The sequence below is a fragment of the Astatotilapia calliptera genome, chromosome 3 (genome assembly GCF_964374335.1).
Source record: "Astatotilapia calliptera chromosome 3, fAstCal68.1, whole genome shotgun sequence".
Classification (NCBI taxonomy): domain Eukaryota; kingdom Metazoa; phylum Chordata; class Actinopteri; order Cichliformes; family Cichlidae; genus Astatotilapia; species Astatotilapia calliptera.
This window is the reverse complement of record NC_137424.1, coordinates 51,856,419-51,879,777: the sequence shown is the minus strand read 5'-3', so window position 1 is coordinate 51,879,777 and position 23,359 is coordinate 51,856,419. Positions and strand designations below refer to the sequence as shown.

The window sequence follows — 23,359 nt, the reverse complement described above, 5'->3', positions numbered from 1 at the left end:
CAGAAGTTCCTGGGTCTATTGCTTAAGACTGAAAAAAGGAAAACATGATACTTTCTAGGAAGAACTCTATACATGCATCACATTGGGGTGATGAACTGTCTTTATTATTTTGTACTGCTTGACACTTCTGTTTGAATTCAAATCATCTGAATGTTAATGGGAATTATAAAGCCTGTCTTGTCGTATATATTTCAACAGTTTCAAAACCTAAGCTGGTATTTTGATGAAAAAAATGACATATAATCAGCTGTTTAAAAGGATACTTTAAAAGTACATTTAAAAAAAAACTAACTCAACATTTGTATTCAGTTTTTGTGTGGATAGAGAAAATCCTGCATTATACTCCAAGATGCTCACTATACGAAATCTACTGAATTATATAAATATTCAAGGTGTGAAAAGTTGTTGGAATAAAACTAAACTCATCTTTATTAGACAACTATGTCATATAGGTCATCACAAATGTTACAAACATGATAACGGGTCAATAACAGTGAACAAATTCAAAACTAATGACATCATGTAACAGCTGGACTGATACAATAAATACTGCAGACACTATTAAAAATAGTCAGCCTGATTAACCTACTGCCCTCACTAGTTCATTTTTAACAATCAATAATTATTGTTAAACATTATTTTTTAAGAATGTACAACTGATTTTATATTATTATGGGTGTACTGAACACATCATTACAGTTATTTTCTTAAAATGCAAAAGATGTAAAAGGAAGAAAAATGATTGAGAAAGTTCATGAATGATTCATACAGTGAGACAGAAAACCTCACAGCAACAGTATAAACCGTACAAAATAATTCTCACATTTTGATTAATGATACATGTGCAGACACTGGCACTCATCATACCTAGCTGCTACTGAGTTCATGTTCCTGCACAAAGAAATCTATCAGATTTTAATTCATATTTCATGTTTCCCCGTGACACTTGGCTTAAGATGATGGCATTTGATCAGTGAGTAAAGGAAAGAACAAGATGGGTTCACAAACCAATGAAGACGGTCTATTTTATCTCATTAAATGTAGCAGTGTTGTCAGCCCAATAACTCTTCCAAATCCACAGTCCAGCATAGAGCGGCTTAGTGAATGTGGTCTGGACTCTGTGGAGGAGGGCCATGGTGTCAGAGACGCTGTAGAAAGAAAGAACACCTGCTCTGGGATCCACGTACACTCCTACTTTGGAGGACAGAGGGCCTGAGAGGGGAGTTGTGATTTTATTGTGTCTGAATTTGTAGCAGTCACCGTAACACTCTAATGCCCAGGAATTATTATTGCTTCCAAAATCACTTTGATCCAGGTTATTTTTATTCTTGTATGTCACAGCAACTGAAAGACCTTTCCCTTTCATCTCCACCTCCCAGTAACAAGGTCCAATCAGACTCTCCTTACTCAGGACCTGCTGGTGGTTGGAAAACCTGTCCTTTCTTTGAAAAGAAAAGTCATTAGTTGGATGTTGAACAGTGTTTGACACAGATCTATTCTGATTAGACAGAAATATTTTAGGGTGCACTGTATCTGAATCCATTGTCAGTTGGTACGAATATTTTAAAAACTCATCTCTGGTCTTAGGCTTGCTTTGTGGCAATAAAACATCCACTGATCTCACTGTCAGAGTGATCTTCCTCCATTCTTCAGCGAGAAAAGCTTTGATTTTATCTCTGACTTCTAACACTGCTGTTTGCAGATCCTCAAAGTACTTAACTGGACACATTTTGAAGCTTGGTGAGTCTGTATAATCGTTGAGTTTGAAAGGCAGGGAGTAGCTGAGTAGAAACTCTGTGTTGTCCTCTGTGTGTAAAAGCTGCTTCAGCTCCTCGTCCATCTTCTTCAGCTCAGTGATCTCCTGCCCCAGCTTCTTCTGAAGCATTACAACTCGACTCTCTTCCTCTTTCTGCTGGAGTTGTATCTGCTGCTTTAGACTTTTTCCCTTTTCTTTAATGTAACTCACCAGCTCATTGATGATGGTCTCACTGTCCTTCATTGCTTCATCAGACGACACTTTAATCCCCTCTACCTCTTTATCAAGCACTTTCACTTCCTCCTGTCTTCTCTGAATCCTCTGCTGGATTTTTTGCAGAATCAGCTTGAGATCTTTCTGCCTGTGTTTCCTTTCTTCTTCAACTTGAACCGTGTTATGGTGATTATGTTCATTCACACAGCAGACATAACAGATACACTTTTGATCAGTACGGCAGAAAATCTTCATCACCTCATTATGAGTTGAACAGATGTTCCCTTTCAGCCAGTTGGATGGTTTGACCAGCTTGTGTTTGTCAAAGGCAGAGGAGTCATAGTGAGGCTGGAGGTGTTGCTCACAGTAAGAAACCAAACATACCAGACAGGACTTCACTGCTTTCAGCTTCTCTTCAGTGCAGACATCACAGGAAACATCTTCAGGTCCAGCATAGCAGAGATCAGCTGAAGCAGGTCGGATTGCAGGTGTCTTCAAGTCCTCTACTAACTCTGCTAACATAGTGTTTTTCACCAGCTCAGGCCTCGGTGCAAAGACTTTTCTGCACTGAGGACAGCTGTAGGCTCCTTTTGGTTCCTCTTTATCCCAGTGTCTTTTAATGCAGCTCATACAGTAGTTGTGTCCACAGGGAATAGTGACTGGATCCTTCAGTAGATCCAGACAGACTGAACAGCAGAGTTTTTCCTGATCCATTGTCTGTCCTGTGTGAATGTCCCGTGTGAATCTTTGTATGTGAAGGTTAATGTCAACCAGTTTTACTGTGGAGGGAAAAGTGGTGTGTATCGGATTACACTCTGTTTCAGGAAATCACGAGGGAAGTCACACTTGACAGTAGGGTGTTTCAGTAGACAAATGTCATTCAGTGGAATTATTTCACAGTTCCCTTTTCCCCCCTTACTTGATTATGTATTTCTGTGTTTTTTTTTATTGTCCATGCTTTTATTTTGCATTTCTTTCAGTAAGCTTTACTTCTCTCAATTACCCACTCCTGGTTGAATCCACTATACTGGTGTTATGTATAACCAATTAGGACTAAGCATTGCTCAGGTGGGACCAATGGCATGTGTGGGGGTGGGACAGATGGTCTGTTGACAGAGAGAAGAGCAGGTAAAACAAGATAGGGCAACAAAGAGCCAATCAAGTTCAAAGTTCAGAAGTAATGTGATTTCTTTTTACAGTTTTCCAACTTTCTAATTTTGGTATTGTTTGATACCAAGTAAATACAGGGCCAGTAACACCGTTACCAAGTACTGATACTGACACTTTTAAGAAGTGAGTCACATGACAACAACAAAACACAGTAGAGCACAGGAGGAGCAAGCTGTGCATGTAAGTTGGGAGAACAGTAATGTTTGCAGAGACATGCAAAGACATGTCTGCTTACTGATGAAATGGGAGGAATGTACAGAGCATAGGAGAGAGAATCTAAAACTGAAGTATCAGTACCCACACTAGTATGGTATCAATATGACTGATATTTAGATTGGTCCACCTATTACTAAATTCTGGTAATCAAGAAGTTATTGAGTGATTTGTATTACAACTTTATTTTTACTTCATCTGCATCTGTATCATCTGCAAATGTAATTATAATATTGGTAACATAAGCAAGAGTGCAGTACATCCTAATTGTTGTTCTTAAAGCAACAATAGCTAATTTCATGGTAGGAGGACAGGACCATTCAGCAGAGGGCAGAACCATACACATTGCATCTCTAAGGCAAGTATAGCAAATACCAGATCAGTAGCATTAGCTCGCAAAAATAATACGCAGTTTTTAATCCTACTCTGCACAACATTTCTATGAGCATTCAAACTGCATATAGTTAACAGAGATGTCACCTAACTATTACACCAACTAATTCCTCTGATGACGCTGATAGGAGAGTGTCTTAGTTTTACAGCTTTTCCTACTAATAAAACCTGCCCTAAGGTCATTCATACTAAACAAAAATAATTAAGTAAGAGAAGAAGACACAAGTGACCTGTTTTTTTATTCACTACTACAGAATTAAAACTTTTTAAAAAAAATAAAAACCTGTTTTATAATTACAGGACATTCTTTTCTATAGTTTTACACAATTATTTCTTGCATTTTAAGCCCAAAGAGTCTTGCTGACAGATTTCTTTAATTTACTACAGGAGCATTTATTTATTATGTAAAGGTAAAGACTGATTTTGAAATTGCACTTCTTTTTTTCTAATATTAAGATATCTCCAGGACTAAAAGTGTAGTTAAACTTTTTGTTGGACATCTTTGAGCTATAGGATAACAGTGCAGAGCCCTTTCCCCCTTTCTACGCTTTTATTTTGAAGTCTCCACAATTCCGGTGTCTTCCTGGTACTGGTACTTCCGGGAACCAGCTTATCGCAGCCAGCTTTGGGTTCAGGTTACAGCTCCAGGCTGCCGCCGAGCTGTTTTTATGACAGCCGGGCAGAAGCTCCTCCGGTCACCGTAATAGCGGGCCTCTTCCGGCTTGTTGGACCCCAGAGAGGGGAAGAGGAAATGACTTTTCTGGGGAGCTTTTAGAGAGTTTTCCTTCTGCCCTCCTGAAGTGAACCGTTGACTTGTCACCATGAGAAGTCGGAGCAACTCGGGCGTTAAATTGGACAACTATGCCCGGATAGTGCAGCAGACTATCCTGCGGCACCAAGTGAGTGTGAAGCGTTGTTGTTTCACAGCTGTTTAGCGACCGTTAGCTTTAAAATACACACTTAGGCGGTGTCATGTGTGCAGGCAGTGTTAGCTGGTCCGCTGCGAGATAAACTCAGATGTTTTCATGCATGCAGGAGGTGAGGCAGGGCGATATTTCGCAAGGCTGCAGAGCTCTTTGAATCACACACACTTTCCCTGAAGAGTGTGTGTGTAGCTGTGAGTGTAGCTGTGGGTGTAATGGAGGTCTTTGATGCACTGGGGAAGTTTTTGCCATTTTATGTCAACTTGTTCTGAAGAGGCCAAAACTATGCGGACATGTTAAGTTTTACATCCTCTTGCAGGGGCGGTTTCAGAGTGTTTTAAATGGGGTGGCCCACGGGACATTACAGTGTTTGATTAGAAATAAAGACAAATGTTTAAATTTGTATCAATATTATATAAAAACTCTGGGCGTGATAGTCCAGTCTTAAATGCAAAAGAAACTTTAAGTATTTAATGTAAAAGTACCCATGTAAGTGCTTCATTAAGGCAAATGGGGTAGAGGGGGTCGATTTCATAACTCCTCCAGTATGCATGTCCAAGTATCCTCCTGCAAGGTGCCGAACCCCTAATCAGAGTGAGCATGAATGTTAGACAAGGCCCTTAGATACAGAGAAAAGCACTTTCAATTCAATTTATTCAATTTTATTTATATAGCGCCAAATCACAACAAAAGTCGCCTCAAGGCGCTTCATACGCTCACTTGTATGAATGTGTGTGTGATTGAGTCAAAAGTGTTCAGATTGCTCAGTTACAGTAAAGTAGTGCTACACAAGTACCATTTTATTCATCAAAAGCTTACCAACAAGTGTTGTGGTGCAACAAATACTTAAAGTACAGTACTTGAGTGGTCCTAGCCATGCTTTCCATTCAATGGGGGTTGTTAGAGTAATATTTCTCATATGGTTGGTGGCCAGCCATATTTTACAGGGGGTAGTGGCACCCCAGCCATTCAACAATGAACACCCCTGTAATATGGCTGTTTGAATAACTGCTGCTGCAGTCTCTGATGTAATATTTTATAACTGGGCTGCAGGTGTTGCCCATAATTAATCAGAAGGTCGGTGGTTCGATCCCTGGCTGCCTCCTGGCTGCATGCCAAATATCCTTGGGCAAGATACTAACCCCATGTTTGCCTACTGGTGGTGGTCAGAGGGCCCGGTGGCGCCAGTGTCCGTCAGCCTCGCCTCTGTCAGTGCGCCCCAGGGTGGCTGTGGCTACAGTGTGGCTTGCCATCACCAGTGTGTGAATGACTGAATGTAGTGTAAAGCGCTTTGGGGACTAAGTAAAGCGCTATACAAATGCAGGCCATTTACCATAATTAGAACGAGTCCTGATTACTGACATTAAGAGACCCCTCTATCATCCTGCATCGAGGAAACTAGTATTGTTGGTATTATTTTGTTTTATTTTTTTTTTAAGGTTTTTGTAGTCATAACTGCTTGAGTTTATTGTCTTTTCCCCTCTCTTCAGTCATTCAATTTTTATTTACTTTACTTAATTTGATCAACTTACAAGCAGTACATTAAAAATGGGGGGGGGGGGGGGGGGGGGCAGTGTGTTTTCCCTGTGTCGCATACACTGGGAGAGAGTCGACCTTCAGCAGCGGTGTCATATTCACTTTCACTAAAGGTCACCCCGGTCAAGTTCAGACTTGTTGTTTATTAACATGCTTTTAATTTAATGAATGAAGCATATCTCATTAAGCTGTTTCATGTTCAGTTTGGTCAGTTTATTAGTTTCCTTCACTCATTCAAGCAAAACGATGTTCTCATCATATTTCTATTCAGAGGCTTTAAAACAAACAGCCACCTCAAATTAGCCTGTTTCACAAACCTGAATGTGAGAGCCGCTGGTAGTTTGGGCCATTTAAGGCAACCAAATTAATCCTGATGTTAACGGAAAGTAACAAGCCTTTGTCGCCGTGCACAGGAGTCATACAGCCCGATCTGCTTCCATGAATCTGGCTGCACATAAACATGAAATGTGCCTTTGACTTTTGGCTCAGAGAGACATTTTCCTGTGGCTGCAGCCTGCATTCAGTTCAGAGATGCTCTGAAGCCCAAATATCTCTGCTGGTGTGTGCATGAAAACATCAGCGTTCCTCTAAAACAGAAATTTGTGGGCCTCATTTTAGACTCTGTAAAATATTAGACTCTGAGGTGATCAGACAGCTCCCACACTTTGTTTCTTTGAGTTATCCAGCTTATTAATTTGCAGTTACGGTGCTAGTGTACCTGTCTATGTGCTTTGTGCTATGTGCTCAGATTTGTGTATGCCATCCCTCCACTACAATGATAACTTCAAATCTATGGCCTGGACACCTCTGATGTTGTACGATACCTCCGGCTCACAGAAAGTGTTGAATTTAGTTCTTTGCACAGCCAAAAACAGCACAAATAATCTCGATACCCCTGACTTTGTGCACTGCAGTGTTGCTACGTCAGTACAGGGAACATGAGCTGCAGCAACAAAGCTCAAATCATATTATTGCTTAAAATATCCCAGCGTGCTTCAGGATTAACATTTTCCTTCATCTGGGTAAAGAGTAAAGCAAAGAGCAGGGAGAATAACAGCAGATAACCCCACACATCTACCCTTGTATCGGCTGGTGTGTCTTCGTCCTGTCACAGTTTAAATAGAAGCTACAGAGATTAGCGAGTCCTGTTTACAGAAGAGCACGTTGATAAGATCGGTGACGCTTTGGAGACAAAAACAGAGCAAAGGAATTAAAAATGGTAAAAGAGAGGCTGAGGTTATAGTAAAGCAAACACAACAACTCCACCCAGAAAGGACAGAGGACAGTTCACCCTCTTAAAGAGAGGAAAACACCTGGAAAAGCTTCTGGTAATAGCACTGTTTTGGAGTTTATAGAGTTTATAAGTTGGAGGAAGAGCGTAAGAAGCCTGGGGAGGGGTGATCCTGGACTGTCTCACTGCCGAGTTTGTAGTCCAGTAGACAAATTCAGTGTGAGGTCACTTTTTGAACAAGTCCCAAGTGGCTGCTTAGCCAGCCCGCAGTTGTATACAGTTCACTGCTCAGATGGATCAGTGCACTAAGGACCGCAGTTACTCAGTGAGAGCTGAGGCCCTTGCTGCAGCTGCAAGCTCAGAGACTCTGATATATGCGAGTGAAAAAGATCTGCAGCAGTTTGTCCTGTTATAAAAGCAACTAAACACAAGCTGTTCCACACACGAATCACTCGAACCATTCTCACTTTTAGAGCTTGACAACACCTCGCTGTGTTTCTGCAACACATTCACAAAACACTTTGAGTGTCATTTCTGTTGGTGATGAAACCTGTGTTGATGCTGAAAGCTCTGACAGCCGTACTATGTCTTGTGCATGTGATAAAATGACATTTGGACATTCTTTAGGCAGCAGGTAGCAAGACAGACAGCAGCGATTCACATTTGCTGATCTGAAAAGTGCATTTTGCTGTCAAACAACCTCGCTATAACAGGAAGAAAGAGTTCTCTACTCGTAGAAAGGGACTTTGCAATTATCCGGTTTTATTAGCAAACACCGACCTTAGGGGAAATGAAGAGAAGCATGCACAGTTACAGCTATGCTGCTCGTGCAGTAAGGGGAAATGCATGCTTAGTCTTCAAATTCCCCTCGTCGATTACATTGACAAAAATGACTCAACATTTTCTATAATGGTCTTTTTTTTCAGAATGGAGGGAGTGTGTAATTGGTTCAGTCTGTCTGTCAGTCTGTTTAGCATCCACAGTTTTCAATCCATCTTTTTTTCAATTTTGTGTGACGGCAGATGTCGATAACAACTCGAGCTGCTTTAATTTTATTCAAAATCAGATCAAGGCCACACCAAATGGCCTTGATCAAAAACAAACCAAAAACTTTGTTACCCACAAGTTTTTATAGATTGTCTTCAGACTTCACAACAATAAACTAGGCTCCGGGGGACATGAGTACCAAGGTTGGCTAAGCATTTGGACTTGACCTTCACTGTTAGTACTCAAGGTCAAAGTTGACCATGAGAAAGAAATGTGAAGAAACCATATCCAGTAATATGTCATATGAAAGTGCATCGTGAGAGCTGTAGCACACACTTTTTATTTTTTCAGTACGTTACACTATGACAGAGGTCTCCAACTCCAGGCCTTGAGGGCCGCTGTCCTGCAGGTATTAGATATAACCGTGGGTCAACACACCTGAGTCACATGATTAGTTCATTACCAGGCCTCTGGAGAACTTCAGGACATGTTGAGGAGGTTATTTAGCCATTTAAATCAGCTGTGTTGGACCAAGGACACATCTGAAACCTGCAGGACACCGGCCCTCGAGGCCTGGAGTTGGAGACCCCTGCCCTACAACATCACAATGACGCTGTAATGGGCTGACGTCAGCATGTTGTCATAAAAGCATTATAAAACATCAAAGTTGTAGTATAAGCTGTGCTGTCTGCTGTTGTTGTGTCTGTATTTCTGTGCATTTTCTCATTGGATGCAATATTTAAAACCAACAACTTCTGCTTTTACCACTGAACTTGTTTCAGCTGTGGATCATCTGCCTCCGTCTTGCAACTCCAGCCATCCTGTTCTATCACACCAACACTCTGCATGTCCTCCTCCACTGCAACCATTAACCTCCTATGAGTTCTTCTTCTATTCCTCAACAAGCTCCATCGTCAACATCCTTTGTCCAATATATCCTCCATCTCTCATCATGTCCAAACCATCTCAGCCCCACCTCTCCAACCTTGTCTCCAGACTGCTCAGCCTGAGCTGTCCCTCTGATTTTAGTCATTCCCAATGAAACAGGTGGGGGGAGAAAGATTTAAAAAAAAAGAAGTACAATAAATTGGTTGCACAAGTGTACGCACTCGGGTAAGAGTTTATCAGCATAGCTATCTTGACTTTGCAATATTTGCCCCGTCTTTCTTGCCTTTCTCGCTCCGAATCTGTCCGATTGTGTTGGCAGCCCTTTGCAGGTTACAAAGGGCTGCACAGAAAACACGTTTTATCCTCTGCATGTCCAATAATCTTGACTTCTCTCGCAAAGTTTACCTCTACATTGCCTACAGTGCCTATCAAAGGTTACAGTGCCTGTGACCTTTGACTTCTGCCTGTGTCCCATAGGATCCGGTCACAGGCCTTCTCCCAGCAAGCCCAGATCAGCCTGACGCCTGGGTCCGTGACAATGTTTACAGCATCGTGTCCGTGTGGGCGCTCAGTCTGGCCTACAGGAAGAACGCCGACCGGGACGAAGACAAAGCGAAGGCCTACGAGCTGGAGCAGGTAGGTGTGCGCCTGTGGGTGGAGAGCGTTGAGGTCAAGAGGTTGTGTTTTTATTCTCTGACTTGGCTGGTTGGGTTGTTTATTTAAAGATGTGCAGGCTGAGGTGTAAATGTTGACATTTAAGCGTCTCTCTGCGTTTCTAGAGTGTGGTGAAGCTAATGAGAGGCGTCCTGCAGTGCATAATGAGGCAGGTAGGATATCTCCATTCTGTTTGTCTTTTAACTTCTCTGTTAGATACACGTCACTTCCCCTCTCTCTCTCTTTAAAAAAAAAAAAATTCTCTAACCCTGTCAGCTGTTTCCCTACCAGCTTCTCGTTGCTCACATTGTGATGTTTATTACTTTTATTAAACTTGAACGTGCCGTCGTCAGATTGGATTATTATGATTTTACTTTAACTGCGCTCGCTGTGAGTCTGAGAGCGGGGGCGGCTGACTCTAAGTGTGACTGTGAATTTCCACAGTTTATATATAAATGTGAACATTATTGTTGCCATTTTAAATAACATTGATTCCATATTTATAACCTCTGCATTCATTTGTGCAGTTCTGTGATTACATTTGTTGGATATTTTAATCATTGTTAACGTTTAGGAATCATTGCACATTCTTTGGACCTGCTCTTTTCACACGCTTTAAAAGAAAAATCTCTCCACCCTTCTTGTTCTCAGCTGGATAAGGTGGAGAAGTTTAAATACAGCCGTAGTACCTCAGACTCGCTCCACGCCAAGTACAACACCAAGACCTGCGCGACAGTGGTCGGGGACGATCAGTGGGGTCACCTGCAGGTCGACGCCACCTCGCTTTTCCTGCTGTTCCTCGCTCAGATGACTGCATCTGGTAGGAGGGAACCTATAACATCCCCTGTAAAACAGATGAAACTAAACTAAAAAGCATTATAGGAAAACCAGAACCAGTGTTAATAGATGTTGTCGTTACCTTGAGTCTGTCTACATCAGGCTTTGTTGCTGAAGAATCATTAATATTTTTTTTCCCATTTTGTGTTGATTTAGCTGAAGGAGTTGTTAAGTGAATTTTAAACCATGTTGGTCAGACTTAGGCCTCAGTTGCACAGGTCTAGATAGCCGTTAGTGCCGTACAGGGAAAAATCCCTGACTGGCTGTAGGTTTCTGCCGGTCACTAGGTGAAATTGGTCATAGAGAGAGCCCTGCACCAAAAACTTTGTCATAATTGCTTTGATCAAGTCGAGTAGCGTTTTATTGTCACCCCAACAATATGCACTCAAGTATACAGTGGGACGAGATATCAGATCAAAGGTGCAAACTGTAAAAATAAAGACGAAAAAATTCAAATATACAACTATACAGAAATGAGATAAAGTAGCAGATTGTCCTGATTGCCAGCAGTTTGCATGGAAAGGCCTCTTGCCAGCCTGTCGCAAATTGTACACATTTTCTTAGCAACCAGTGGTTGCTGGGGCTGACTGAGGCTACGTCCACACTCGCCCGGATAGATCTGAAAATGGCGTTTTCGTCTGAAAACGCTCCGCGTCCTCACTAATGTTTTCAGTCGTTTTCACAGAGTTGTGCATCCACATTGAAACAGACGAAAACGCTTATGTTCCAGTACTGCGCATGCGTGAAACGCAAGACGATTCAACCTGCCTCATTTCTGTCTGCCCTTTATTTACTTTCCAGCTGTTTGAAACGTTGCGGCGAGTTTTTAAATGGACTAACAGTGAGGTGGAGTTGCTGCTGCGAGTAACACAAAAGTACAAAGTTGCAAAAGCGAGTGAGAGTTAAAGAATTTGAAGAAAAGCTATCTGGAGCATGTACAGACTGAGATTAATCTTTAATAGGGCTGTCAAAACTGAGAGGAAACAAAACAACTGCTCCGCTATCTTAGTTTAATTGGTCACATGACTGGATCACATGACTGTCATTGCTTTCAAAAAGTCTCAGTTTTGGCTGTCCACACTGCGACACGAAAGCACCGTTTTCAAATGTGTGCGTTTTTGAGAGTGTTTTCAAAACGCCGCGTTTTCCTTGAGCCAAAATGCTGTCTCAGTGTGGATGGGAGGCTAAAATGGAGAGAAAACGATGTTTTCAAAAGGAAACGCATTAGTGTGTACGTAGCCTGAGACCTTCAGAACGTGGCCGAACATCAGACCTGGAGTAAGTCTTATCACATCTAGATGTGAACTTGGGCAGATGTAAGGTTTTGAGATGCGTTCTTTCTTTTGGGTGGGGAGTTAAATTTAAAACGTCTTACATCAATCAGTGTATTTGTTTCCTTTCTTTTTGGGTTGTATTTCTTTGAAAAGATCAAAATGGGGCAAGGAAGGGAAGCACAACAGGTAACAAGTAACTAAACTCAGTGAAAATATAAACACTATACAATTTAAAGGGAAAAAGACCTTTTTCATGCTCCCCTTTTCACAAGGGAAAGCCAAAACTAGAACAAAATCAATCCAAAATTTCAACATATATGCTGTCAGTGTTATTTTCTGTGTGTGGTATCATTTTGTCTTCCAGAATCTAGAAAAATAATTTGTATGTGTGTGATTTGCATCCAAACAAAATGATTGTGATACATTTTTAAATGAAGGTTCCTGTCTTCATTGTTTACGTCTGTGTCCCAGGTCTTCATATCATCTACACCCAGGACGAAGTGGACGTAGTTCAGAATCTCATGTTCTACATTGAGGCGGCTTACAAAGTGGCTGTAAGTCAACTTTATTCTTCTCCAGCTCCACAGAAAATGACTGCTTCTTGTTTTATTCATTCTGTCTTGTTTCTATTTCCCCTCAGGATTATGGGATGTGGGAAAGAGGAGACAAAACCAACCAGGGCATCACTGAGCTGAACGCCAGCTCTATCGGCATGGCCAAGGTTGGCACAGACACACAAACATGCAATAAACGCAGACATCTACGACACTTTAACAAGCTCGGGGGGACAAAATAAGTGAGAGCAGAGCTTCCAACGCACAGGGGGAACAGGTGCTCCAGTAAAAATGTCTGGCACTGTCAAAGGTGCACAGCGGCCTTTACGCTGACCTTTAGAAGACCCTGACTCCACAGAGCTAAGTCTGGATCACATTCTGTACTGAAAGTATCTTCTCAGCCGCAGCATGTCAGTAAATGTTCAGATAAACTGTGAAGTCAAATCTGTTCCAGAACAAGGGTGACAGTCTTGCTTTTTTTTTTTTTTTTTAATTCCAACATGTTTTAATTTTATTGAATTCTCTGCAGCACATTTGACCTCAGTCGGTAAAAATCTGCAGTGAGAGTGAAACTTTCAGGTTACTGGTAAACATTACTGTGAGATTTTTCACGCAGCAGCAGCCGGGCATGTTCTCTGTGCGTCCGGCTCTGTCCTCAGTTGGCATTAAAAGAGGGCTATCATGTTCTCTGTGGTCTTCCAAGAATGGCTTCTCACTCAGAAATAACATAATACTCAGCACACACACACACACACACACACACACACACACACACACACACACACACACGTTTAATTTAAGACTTTGAAAACAAGCACCACTACAGGACCTTCTCTGCTCTGTTAATTATGTAAAGTTAATCTTATTTATAACAGCAGACCTGAGCTGAGCAGCTTTAACATGATTTGCTCCTTAATGCATTGAACCACAAGGTTTAAAATTAGAGATGGCATGATACCACTTTTTTATGTCCGATACCGATATCATAAATTTGGATATCTGCCGTTACCGATATGAATAAACAAAATAAAGTATTTCTTTGTGCCCCCTTTTCCCTGTTAATGCCCTATCGGCCCCCCTGGCAAAACTTTCCTAGATCCACCCCTGCACAGTTACCAGCTGTCAGCTACATAAAAAAGCATCCTGGTGTTATTTGTCTCTCAGAAACAGTTCATAACTTCCCTTCAACTCATTCATGTTAACTAAAAGGTAAACCTGTTTCTCCATCACCTGTTCAGCTCTGATGATTCAGTAAGGACATCTCCTGGTTTCATCTTCATGTTTCCCTCTCACCAGATAACCAAACCGACATCATGACCAGCAGGTTTACAGCTGTGGCTCCAACAAACATCAGCTGATACTTGAAATTAATATTAAATAAATTCTAACAACAGCTGATCAAGCTTAAACGTGCTGGTTTCCTCTTTCTGGCTCAAAGTGGGCGATAAACAAGAGAGACGGGACTTGCGTCAGAAAAGCCGATCAGCTGATCATTGATCAGTTTCATGATTGAAGTAGCAACAGGAGAGGGAGGGGGAGAGAATGAGAGAAGAGGAGGCAGCTGTGCAGCAAAGACAGAAGAAGTCCAGCTTTGGGGGTTTTTTTTTGTTTGTTTTTTCATTCTAGCTGAATTACGGGACAAATCGCTTCCTTTTCACTGCAATATGGAACTCCGATGGCCAGTCCAGCTGTGGCTCCATATATCAGTTGTTAAGCTTAACGTGGAAATACTATGGAAACATTTAGCGATGAACTTACACACTTGCTTTACTTCTCTGGGATAGTTTTCTCCGAGATTAAATGCCGCGGTTTGGAAGTTTAGCTCTACCAGACCGCCGACAGGTCTCGCAGACAACAGCCGCTCTATCACGTGACACATACCGCTCCGATGCGCTCAGCTGGGTTACGCCAAGTAACGCGTTTTGTGAGGTGATTTTGTGATACTTCGGATCGGATTACATTTTTTATTTCTCTCCGATATCCGATCCAGCAATTTAGGTCCGATACGTAATATCGGATCGGTCCATCTCCAGTTTAAATTGACCCATAATTTTAAAAATGTAAATAAGTGCCTCACATTTCCAGTGCAAATAAGCTGCTGTTTACCAAACCAGAGTGTATTTATCCACAAACTGTGTTTTAATCCTCTATTTTTCCTAGTGAATCTGCAGTAGCAAAGCCTCTGCAGCGCTTTATTTGCACTGTTCTCATTTCTTTGAGCTAAAACGTAATATTTGATGGCTTCACACAGCCGTGCATCAGACTAACCTCGTGTTGTGGGTCCCAAATGCTCTTTTGTCTGATGTTTTTGCAATTTAACCCTTATCCTCCATCATCTCTGTGCTAATTAGTTTGTATTACCCTAACAATAGCTGTGCAGCTACAGTCACCTGGTAGCAGATGGAGCCCGACTTCACTGAGCCTCCAGACTTTGCTGGTATTTAGCATTTAGTCTTTATTTACAACCAGAGTTTTAGATTTTTTTAGAAATACTTCAGTCATATCACGGTATAACCTATTTACATGTTATCTGGATTGATAACCAAACTCCAGATTTGGTTTTAAAGCTTTATTGTAGCGCCTGATAAACAGCAGAAATAAGGCTCTAAACTGTCAGCGGTGCCTTGTTGTTTGTTTTTGGGAAGTAAAAGAGTGTTTGAATGTAGTCAGACTTGAGTAGTGGACAGTTGCCCTCTTTTCATTGACTGTTATTAATGAGTGTGTTTGCTTTGTGTCCTTCAGGCAGCTCTGGAGGCGCTGGATGAACTCAACCTGTTTGGAGCAAAGGGAGGACCGGGCTCTTTGGTCCACGCTCTGGCTGATGACATACAGCAGTGCCAGGTACGTGCACACAGTTAAATATCAGGATAGGAAGCTCATCGGCTTCCTTTGATTTTAATATATGTCTGTATTCCCATCAGTCCATCCTGACGTCCATGTTACCCAGAGCGTCCATCTCTAAAGAAGTGGATGCCGGAGTGCTGGCCATCATCTCGTACCCCGCTTTTGCCGTTGAGGACATAAGTATAGTCAACGCGACCAAGGAGGAGATCATCTCCAAACTGCAGGTGCAGACAAGTTCACAGAGGCAGGGTCAACGTGGCAGAAGTTTAGGGTTCAAGTTATAATTTTCGGTATATCAAGGACAATTTATTTTCTAAACTTTGGCTGATTTGTGCAGAACATTGATTTAATGTAAGTTTCCCAAAAGAAGAAAACGGCAACAAGAAAGCAGGAAAACGTTCATATGGCTGGATGTGTTGTTTGATTTTCTGTGGACTGATTCATTCAAACAGTCTGTCACATTTAAAGAAGACACTTTTAAAAAAATGTATCTACTGGACTTTTTTTGATTATGCGTGATTTCTCAGAGTCACTGAATCAGCTGGTTGTTTTAGCAGTAAATGAAAGTTTGGGTCATAAGCCAGGACACAGAGGAAGGTTAGACTGGGCAAAAAGTCGTTTTCAAATCCAACCAGCTTAAAAGAAACAACTTGTAGCTAAAATTGAGCTTGTTTTATAAGAATATGCCTCGTGTATTTATGCTGCGGCATGTTTGAGGTGCTGATTTCCTCTGTCTCTGTTCAGGGTCGATACGGTTGCTGCAGGTTTCTCAGAGATGGACACAGAACCCCCAAAGAGGTAAACAACCTGTAAAGGTCAATGCTCCCTCTAATTCGTCCTGTCGGATAATCTATTTATATCTATTTGTTTGGATTAGAAGAAGAAAAAACATTCGACTGAATCTATGTAGCATTTTTTTCTGTTTTGTCTCCTGCAGTCAGTAAATGCACAGCTGTCTGATCTGTTTGTTGCTTTATTAATGTGGTCAAACTTTGTGGCTTAAACTCTGTTCACTGTTATGAAGCTTGGTGGCACGTCTGAGGCGAACACCAGGCTTGTGCTGCTTTGTTGTTACATATGGGATTGTGAAAAGAGCATGTTTGGTTAAAGGAGTGTGTCAAATGTCTGCAGCTTTACAGTTTATCTTGTAGCACTGAATCATCTGTGAGTGTTACTCTTTAATATCTGTCGGGGTCATTTTTCCTCAGATTTGGTTTGGAATCTGAGGAGAAAAATCCAAACCAAAGATGTAAGTTATGGAAAAACTCAAACATTTGTGACAGGACAAAGTGAAATTCCTTGCATGGGTATAGATTTCAGGGGGATACAGGGGAACAGACATGGATTTGTCAGGGAAGTAGAGACAGGGAAGCACTGGCATCATACATTTATTTATTTATTTATTTTTTTTAAGGAAAGGAACAAAAGTACAAAAGACCCAAGACACTCTTACTTTATACAATTTTCTATATTAATCTTCTTAATCTTACTTAGGGCTGTTCGATATAACGATATATATCGGATGACGATATAAAAACATCTATACGCTATCGTTTGTTTTGTGGTGTTGCAAAATAAACTGTTTACGGCAACATTTTTTTTCATGGTTTTGATGGACACTGTAGTGGCTATATTAATTTCTTAAAGTTCTCTCTTTCTCTTATATTTAATATAACCACACTACGGACGGACAAGCGCCTGTTTTTATGCGTTGTTGTTAGCATCAAGCAAAACCATCACGTGTCTGCTTGTTTATTTTCCACATAAACCTTTCACAATAAAGCTCAAGATCCTGTTGAGACTTTTCAAAATAAACTGAATCACGTAAAAGAGGATGCAGAGTATTTACGGATGAGAAGCAAAAAAGAGCCGTCAGGTGCTAAAAAATAAACCTTAAACTCAAATGTTAGAACAGGCTTTTCCCCGCAGCACGCCGTGTAATAAATACTCACAAAGAAAACTGCGTCCATTACAACTTATGACTAAAAATGTATTGTTTCATGCATCGGTTAAAACACTCGACTCCAGGTACGCGACACGCAGCTGGAAACACGTCACACGAGGCGAGCTGCCCGAGATTCACAGAATTTACAGAAAATGTTAAATGTTTGTGATTTATATCGTTAGATGTCTTGTATGGGGATATGAGATTTTGGTCATATCGCACAGCCCTAATCTTACTTATATGTATGTTTGTTGTGCATGATCATAAAAGTTCACACACATGGTTACAGCCTGCAAACAGTTCCTGAGAGAAGTGGACATATTTAGGATCTCTGTTTAAGTATCGGGTTCATGTTGAGAAACTCAGATTTTTGAGACAGTTTGACTCTCACAGAGGAAAGAAGTCAGATCTGGATCTGATTTTGCAAGTACTGCAGCTGAAGGTTTGTACTGTCTCCATAAAGGATCCAAACAGACTGTATTACGAGTCCGCAGAGCTGAAGCTGTTTGAGAACATCGAGTGCGAGTGGCCTCTGTTCTGGACCTACCTCATACTGGATGGCATCTTTATCAACAGCCCTGAACAGGTAATTTAAATCTCAGAGACTCTGCCTGTGTGTGTGCATCAGTGTTTGACGGTATTTACCTCCTTTATTAACAAAGGAAGTGTTTTGATGTGATCCAGGTGCAGGAGTACCAGGAGGCTCTGGAGGGAATCCTGATCAAACAGAAGGATGGGGTACGACTGCTGCCGGAGCTCTACAGCGTCCCCGCAGACAAGGTCAGACATCTTGATGATTTAGAAGCTGATTTTAACTCATTTTAATGTGTGAGCTACAAGATTCTTAGTTTTGACCCTGCAGCCGTAAAAGGCCGATGGGGTATTGTCTTCACCCTGCCAGGCAGATGGGCAACATGGACTCATGTTTGTTAATGCAATATCTCGGGAGCATCCAGACAGGCTTTTTAGATTGAAAACATAGAGATACTATTCAGTTGCCAGTTTATTATTTCTGCAGGCTTAAAACAGTTTGCATTAAATGAAGTTTTCATCACTGACAACCTGAAGGCTGTTCATCTTTAAACGCTGGTTGTTATTTAAGCTAACAATAAACTGTGTCTAACTTTGTCAGCTCTTAGTAGCTTTGGAATTATGTGGTCGCAAATGCTTTCCTGATTGGCTTGTAAATGATGTTGTCACATAGATGTACTGGTTATACTGGCATCGAGCCCTCAGGAAGTCCTTCCAGTGTTTCCTCGTATATGTACATTTATTGTTACACACCCTTTGTGATATTGATCATATGCTGATTACATGTACACAGCTGTCAGCACCGAGGCCGTTGTGTCACACGTCAGTTTGCCACAATCTTGACTCGGGGTCTTTAACACAAATACAAAAAGTGGGAATATCCATGTAAGTGTGGAGGGTAGCCTCAGTTTCAAGTCCACTTGTTTCAACCTGTTCTCTGTTCTCATCTTCAGGTGTTTTAGTTCCTCTGTAGAAAAAAACAGAAACTGTAATCTGCTTCTCTTTACTCACAGCAGAAGTGATTTAAGTGTTTTCTTAAATGCAATACGCCCGTGCCCATTAAAACGATAAATGAGGAGAAACCCATATTTAAACTCGTTCAGACCTTTCAAACGTCTTTATCCTGTCTCGTTTTTGCTTATTCAAACAGGTGGAGGAGGAGTACATAAACCCTCACACCGTGGAGAGGATCCCGATGGGAAAATTACCCCTGAGGTGGGGGCAGAGTCTGTACATCCTGGGAAACCTGTTAGCTGAGGTGAGCTGCTACATAAACAAATGACCAGCTGTAGCTCTGCAGCTCAGATAAGTGTTAATAACAAAGTTATACCGTAAGAGTCGAAGAAAACAAACACACTTAAGATTTACTGCTAAACGTCAAATCATTTAGTTTGTCTTGGTGGGTTTTTTTCAGGGTTTTCTGGCGCCTGGAGAAATCGACCCTCTTAACCGGCGTTTCTCCACCATCCCCAAGCCTGACGTGGTCGTACAGGGTGAGTTAACCGCCCAGGTCCCAGTACGACGTTTTGAGCTCCAGATTAGTGTTAATTATTTTAAATGGACTACTTAAGCTTTTTTAACCACCTCATCACACACTCACATGCTGATGATTGCATCAGGGTTAACTCAGGGCTCGGTATTTTGCCCAAAGATAATTCAATATGCAGGCTGGGCAGTAGATGTGAGTGATGTCAGTGATCTGTATGGTTTCATGTGCGTCTCTCCCCCTTCAGTGTCGATTCTGGCCGAGACGGAGGAGATCAAAGAGCTGCTGTTTAAGCAAGGGATAGAGGTGGAGACGGTGGCGGACATCCACCCCATCCACGTGCAGCCCTCCAGAGTCCTCAGCCATATCTACGCCAGACTTGGTACAAACGCCCTGCTGTAGCCTGATCTGTCCCATCAAGATTTTATGCATCAGGCACAAATGTTATGGACTAGAGCCTGCTACAGATTCATGACCTCAGTAAACACTTATGATAATGATAATATTATAGTCTTAGTCACATGATTTTTTTTTTTCTTTTACAACATGTTAGTTTTATACATAATGGTCCGTTTTACAGTCAAATAAACCATTAAAAAAAGAGAGAGATACTTTAGGACAAGCATACCTTATGATTGAGCCGTCGTTACCGTGTGAATGTGAGGCATTGCCTGCTTATCGCTTATGATTTAAAAACCACCAACAACAAAAAACGATGTTGGCGGCCAAAACGCTGAGCTCAAGGCTTCAAAGTTAATCACAAACCAGCGGGTGATGTCACGATGACGACATTTATCGTTCATAGACTGTCTGTGATCTGAACCCGGGATTTTTCTTGACTATTTGAATCTTTTAAATCATATTAATTCAAATTCAGCATTATTTTGTCTGGGATGGAAGTGTTTGCTGTTCAGGGTAGATGCTTTTTAGTCCAGCAGCGTCTGCAGTAAAGTTATGACGGTACTTCCTAAATTAGATGAGACTGACTAACTTCACAAAACATCATATCTGAAGGACACAAAAAAAGCCAAAGAGTAGAGCGTAGATTTTTATCAGGGGGGGGGTTCATGAAATCAAAAGTTTAACTGCTTATTTTTTTTTTTTTTGTTTCAGGTCGTAACCCGAGGCTGGGGCTGACAGGACGCCCCTACAGGAGGATAGGAGTGCTGGGAACCTCCAAGTTCTACATCATCAGGAACACCATGTTCACATTCACACCTCAGGTTAGAAAAAACTACAGAAAACAGAATAACACGCAGCTCACTTTTTATTTTAATGGTGGCACGCATGAAGGTCCTGGGTTTGAATCCACCATCTGGTTGGAGCCTGTCCCCCGTTCTCTCTCCAGGTATTCCGACTTCCTCCCACAGTCCACAGACATGCAGTTAGTGGGGTTAGATTAATTAACGATGTCCATAGGTGTGAATGTCCTGAGACAGTCTGGCAGCCTGTCCTGGGTGCACCCGGCCACCGTAGGACACCATATTGGATCAGACTGTTTTACTGTCTCATGAATAATATTGGCTTGTTCACAGTGCAAAAAAAGCTTATAGGAGCGACACAAGGCTGGAAAAGTGAAAAGAAACAGCTGGAGGAACATTTTGCAACTAATGAGGTTCATTGGCCACAAGTTAGTAACATGAGTGGGTTTAAAAAGAGCGTCTTAGAGAGGCAAAGATGTGCAGAAGTTCATCACTGTCTACTGAAGCTGTTCCACATTTGTAATGTTTCCCGCCATTAAATTATGAAGGCTTTGAATGTCTTATCATCTTCAGTACTGAATATCCTAAAAGAATTCAGGTAATCTGGAGAGATCTCTGTGCAGCAGACAAAGGCCAACAGTCAATACTGGAGGTCCTTCATCTTCACTGTGTCATCCACACGTGCAGGTTAAAGCTCCATCAGGGAAGGCGAAACCATCTGTGCCAAAACATGGGGACAGTATTCCTCTCCCAAAAGTCCAGCAGCTCCCAGACATTTACACACCATTGTTGTTCTTTTTGATCATATACTGTGAATAAAATCTGTGTCAAAATGAGAAATGAGATTGATGATAAAATGAGATTTGCAGACCACCCAAATTCCCTTCTGGTGAAGGGAAATCTGGTGACTTAAATAAACTTAAGTAAACATATTTTCCTCTGTTTCAGTTCATTGACCATCAGCAGTTCTATTTGGCTCTGGATAATAAAATGATCGTGGAGATGCTGAGGACAGAAATCGCCTACCTCTCATGCAGATGGAGGATGACGGGAAGACCGACTGTCACTTTTCCCATTTCACAGACGATGCTGAGTGAGTGAGAAGACCTTTTCTGCTAAATGTCCAAATACATCTTATTTATTAAATGAAGCACCTGCATTATTAATGGTAGAGAGAGTTTGAAAGGAAATCTTTAAATATTGAAAAAAAAAAAAGTATTTTCTGTTTTTACATTTTCTGTGCTTGCATGTTTTCATCTTATGTTTGTGCTTCAGCTGAAGATCACTCAGACCTGGACCCTGCAGTTCTGGCAACACTCAAGAAATTACAGGACGGATATTACGGAGGAGCAAGGTCAATTTCTTTTTTGCATTCAATTTGAATTCTTACATCTGACAACTTGTAATAAGTTCTGTTTTGTTTTATTTATTTTGTCTTTCTTTGCATGTCCAATTAAAGACTTTATTAGTTTTTCCTGCACTGTAGAGACAATTTAAAATCCTCTTTTATTGATTAATTGCCAAGATTTGTCATTAAAATGCATCAAACTGCTTATTAATGTTTCCCAGTTCTCATAATCATCCCCTCCTCTTCTGTTCTTCGTCTTTAGGATCCAGACGGGGAAGCTGTCGGAGTTCCTGACCACTTCCTGTTGTGCTCACCTCAGCTTCCTGGACGGTAAGGCTTCTGGCAGCATGGGCCGCCACGACGAAGAGTATGATGGTGATGATGATGAGCGTTACGGCGATGGATACGTGCATGAGTTGCATTATGATGCTGGTAAGAAAAACACAGCGTGGATGGAGGGTGGAGAAGGAATGGTGACACCAGGATTCACGTTTTTAAAGCCGGAGCTCACACTGACAGCTCATTTTTCTTTTCCTGGGTTGGTTTGATCATTCCTGAAAATACTCACACAGTCACAGACCCCAGCAGCTGTTAGCGGACTTACAGTTTCTTTAAGTTGACAGTTTTTCTTTTAACATTGGCTGATTTTTGAGTTGCATCTGTGCATCTACATTTTATTTCTTTTTTCCCCTCATGCCATCTCATTGTGAAATCTAAAATCAAATACCCATGACTTCATTAATCAACACTTCCTGTTTCATCCTATCATCATCACCCATCATCCCTGTGTATCAGAGTTCTTCCACTCGGGGCTTTGGGTGCCTTGTTGGGCAACTTGGAATATTTTTCTTCTTTTGCTCTAAATTATTACATAAAATAACTCAAAACTTGAATTGTAATGGACCGTAAAGTGGACCTCTAATGCTTTTCCTTATTTTATGTCATATACTTGATGTACAGTCAGTTTGTTGATGCTCATATTTAACACAGGAAAGCTTGGTAATGAGGTCTGCAAATATACAAGTAATTAAAATGTTTTGTTTTTCTTTTACTGCACTTTTTAAACATTGCTGCCAAGTTCTTTAATGATCGTCTGACCAATCACAGACATGGATAAATGCAATGTTACAAAGGAAGGGCAAATATGAAAGTAGTGCTGAACAGTAGTCGAGTAAAAGCACTGAATAAATGAATGTATGCATGCGGGGTAAAAGCTACTATATCAGTAAAGTTTAGCCTTTTTGAAGGCTGGAAAGAAAGCCTATCCTCCTGTGTCTATCATTGGGACAGAGGAGGATCTAATGGCTCAGTGTGAGTCGATAACTGGTGTTTATTGGTTTGAAAGAGGGAAAATAAAAACCAGATTTAACTGTA

The 23,359-nt window shown here is 41.3% G+C and overlaps 2 protein-coding genes across 17 annotated transcripts in view; one reads left to right on the top strand and one right to left on the bottom strand.

The window, feature by feature from the left end:
* Positions 1-405: 405 nt before the first annotated feature.
* LOC113012816 (tripartite motif-containing protein 16-like) lies at positions 406-2,733 on the bottom strand. Its single transcript, XM_026153147.2, has one exon. The coding sequence runs from the start codon at positions 2,681-2,683 to the stop codon at positions 1,022-1,024; it is 1,662 nt and encodes a 553-aa protein (XP_026008932.2). The 5' UTR covers positions 2,684-2,733; the 3' UTR covers positions 406-1,021.
* A 1,601-nt stretch (positions 2,734-4,334) lies between these two features.
* The window catches only part of phka1a (phosphorylase kinase, alpha 1a (muscle)), a 31,418-nt gene continuing 12,393 nt past the window's right edge, over positions 4,335-23,359 (top strand). For 13 of the 16 annotated variants that reach the window (XM_026162592.2, XM_080292101.1, XM_026162588.2 and 10 more), the window contains exons 1-18: positions 4,336-4,644; positions 9,788-9,946; positions 10,090-10,137; positions 10,616-10,784; positions 12,547-12,629; positions 12,716-12,796; positions 15,372-15,470; positions 15,551-15,697; positions 16,218-16,271; positions 17,882-18,004; positions 18,103-18,198; positions 19,100-19,207; positions 19,364-19,442; positions 19,683-19,817; positions 20,549-20,658; positions 21,586-21,730; positions 21,913-21,991; positions 22,248-22,417. In XM_026162592.2, coding sequence (XP_026018377.2) covers positions 4,567-4,644; positions 9,788-9,946; positions 10,090-10,137; positions 10,616-10,784; positions 12,547-12,629; positions 12,716-12,796; positions 15,372-15,470; positions 15,551-15,697; positions 16,218-16,271; positions 17,882-18,004; positions 18,103-18,198; positions 19,100-19,207; positions 19,364-19,442; positions 19,683-19,817; positions 20,549-20,658; positions 21,586-21,730; positions 21,913-21,991; positions 22,248-22,417 — 1,963 coding nt within the window. In that variant the 5' untranslated portion in view covers positions 4,336-4,566. Of the gene's footprint in view, positions 4,645-9,204; positions 9,470-9,787; positions 9,947-10,089; positions 10,138-10,615; positions 10,785-12,546; positions 12,630-12,715; positions 12,797-15,371; positions 15,471-15,550; positions 15,698-16,217; positions 16,272-17,881; positions 18,005-18,102; positions 18,199-19,099; positions 19,208-19,363; positions 19,443-19,682; positions 19,818-20,548; positions 20,659-21,585; positions 21,731-21,912; positions 21,992-22,247; positions 22,418-23,359 lie in introns of all 16 variants that reach the window. The other 3 variants (XM_080292116.1, XM_080292113.1, XM_080292094.1) reach the window with 2 other exon arrangements.

Bases quoted from the DNA above. Each gene is read 5' to 3' on its own strand.
- LOC113012816 (XM_026153147.2), bottom strand. From the start codon at position 2,683: ATGGATCAGGAAAAACTCTGCTGTTCAGTCTGTCTGGATCTACTGAAG.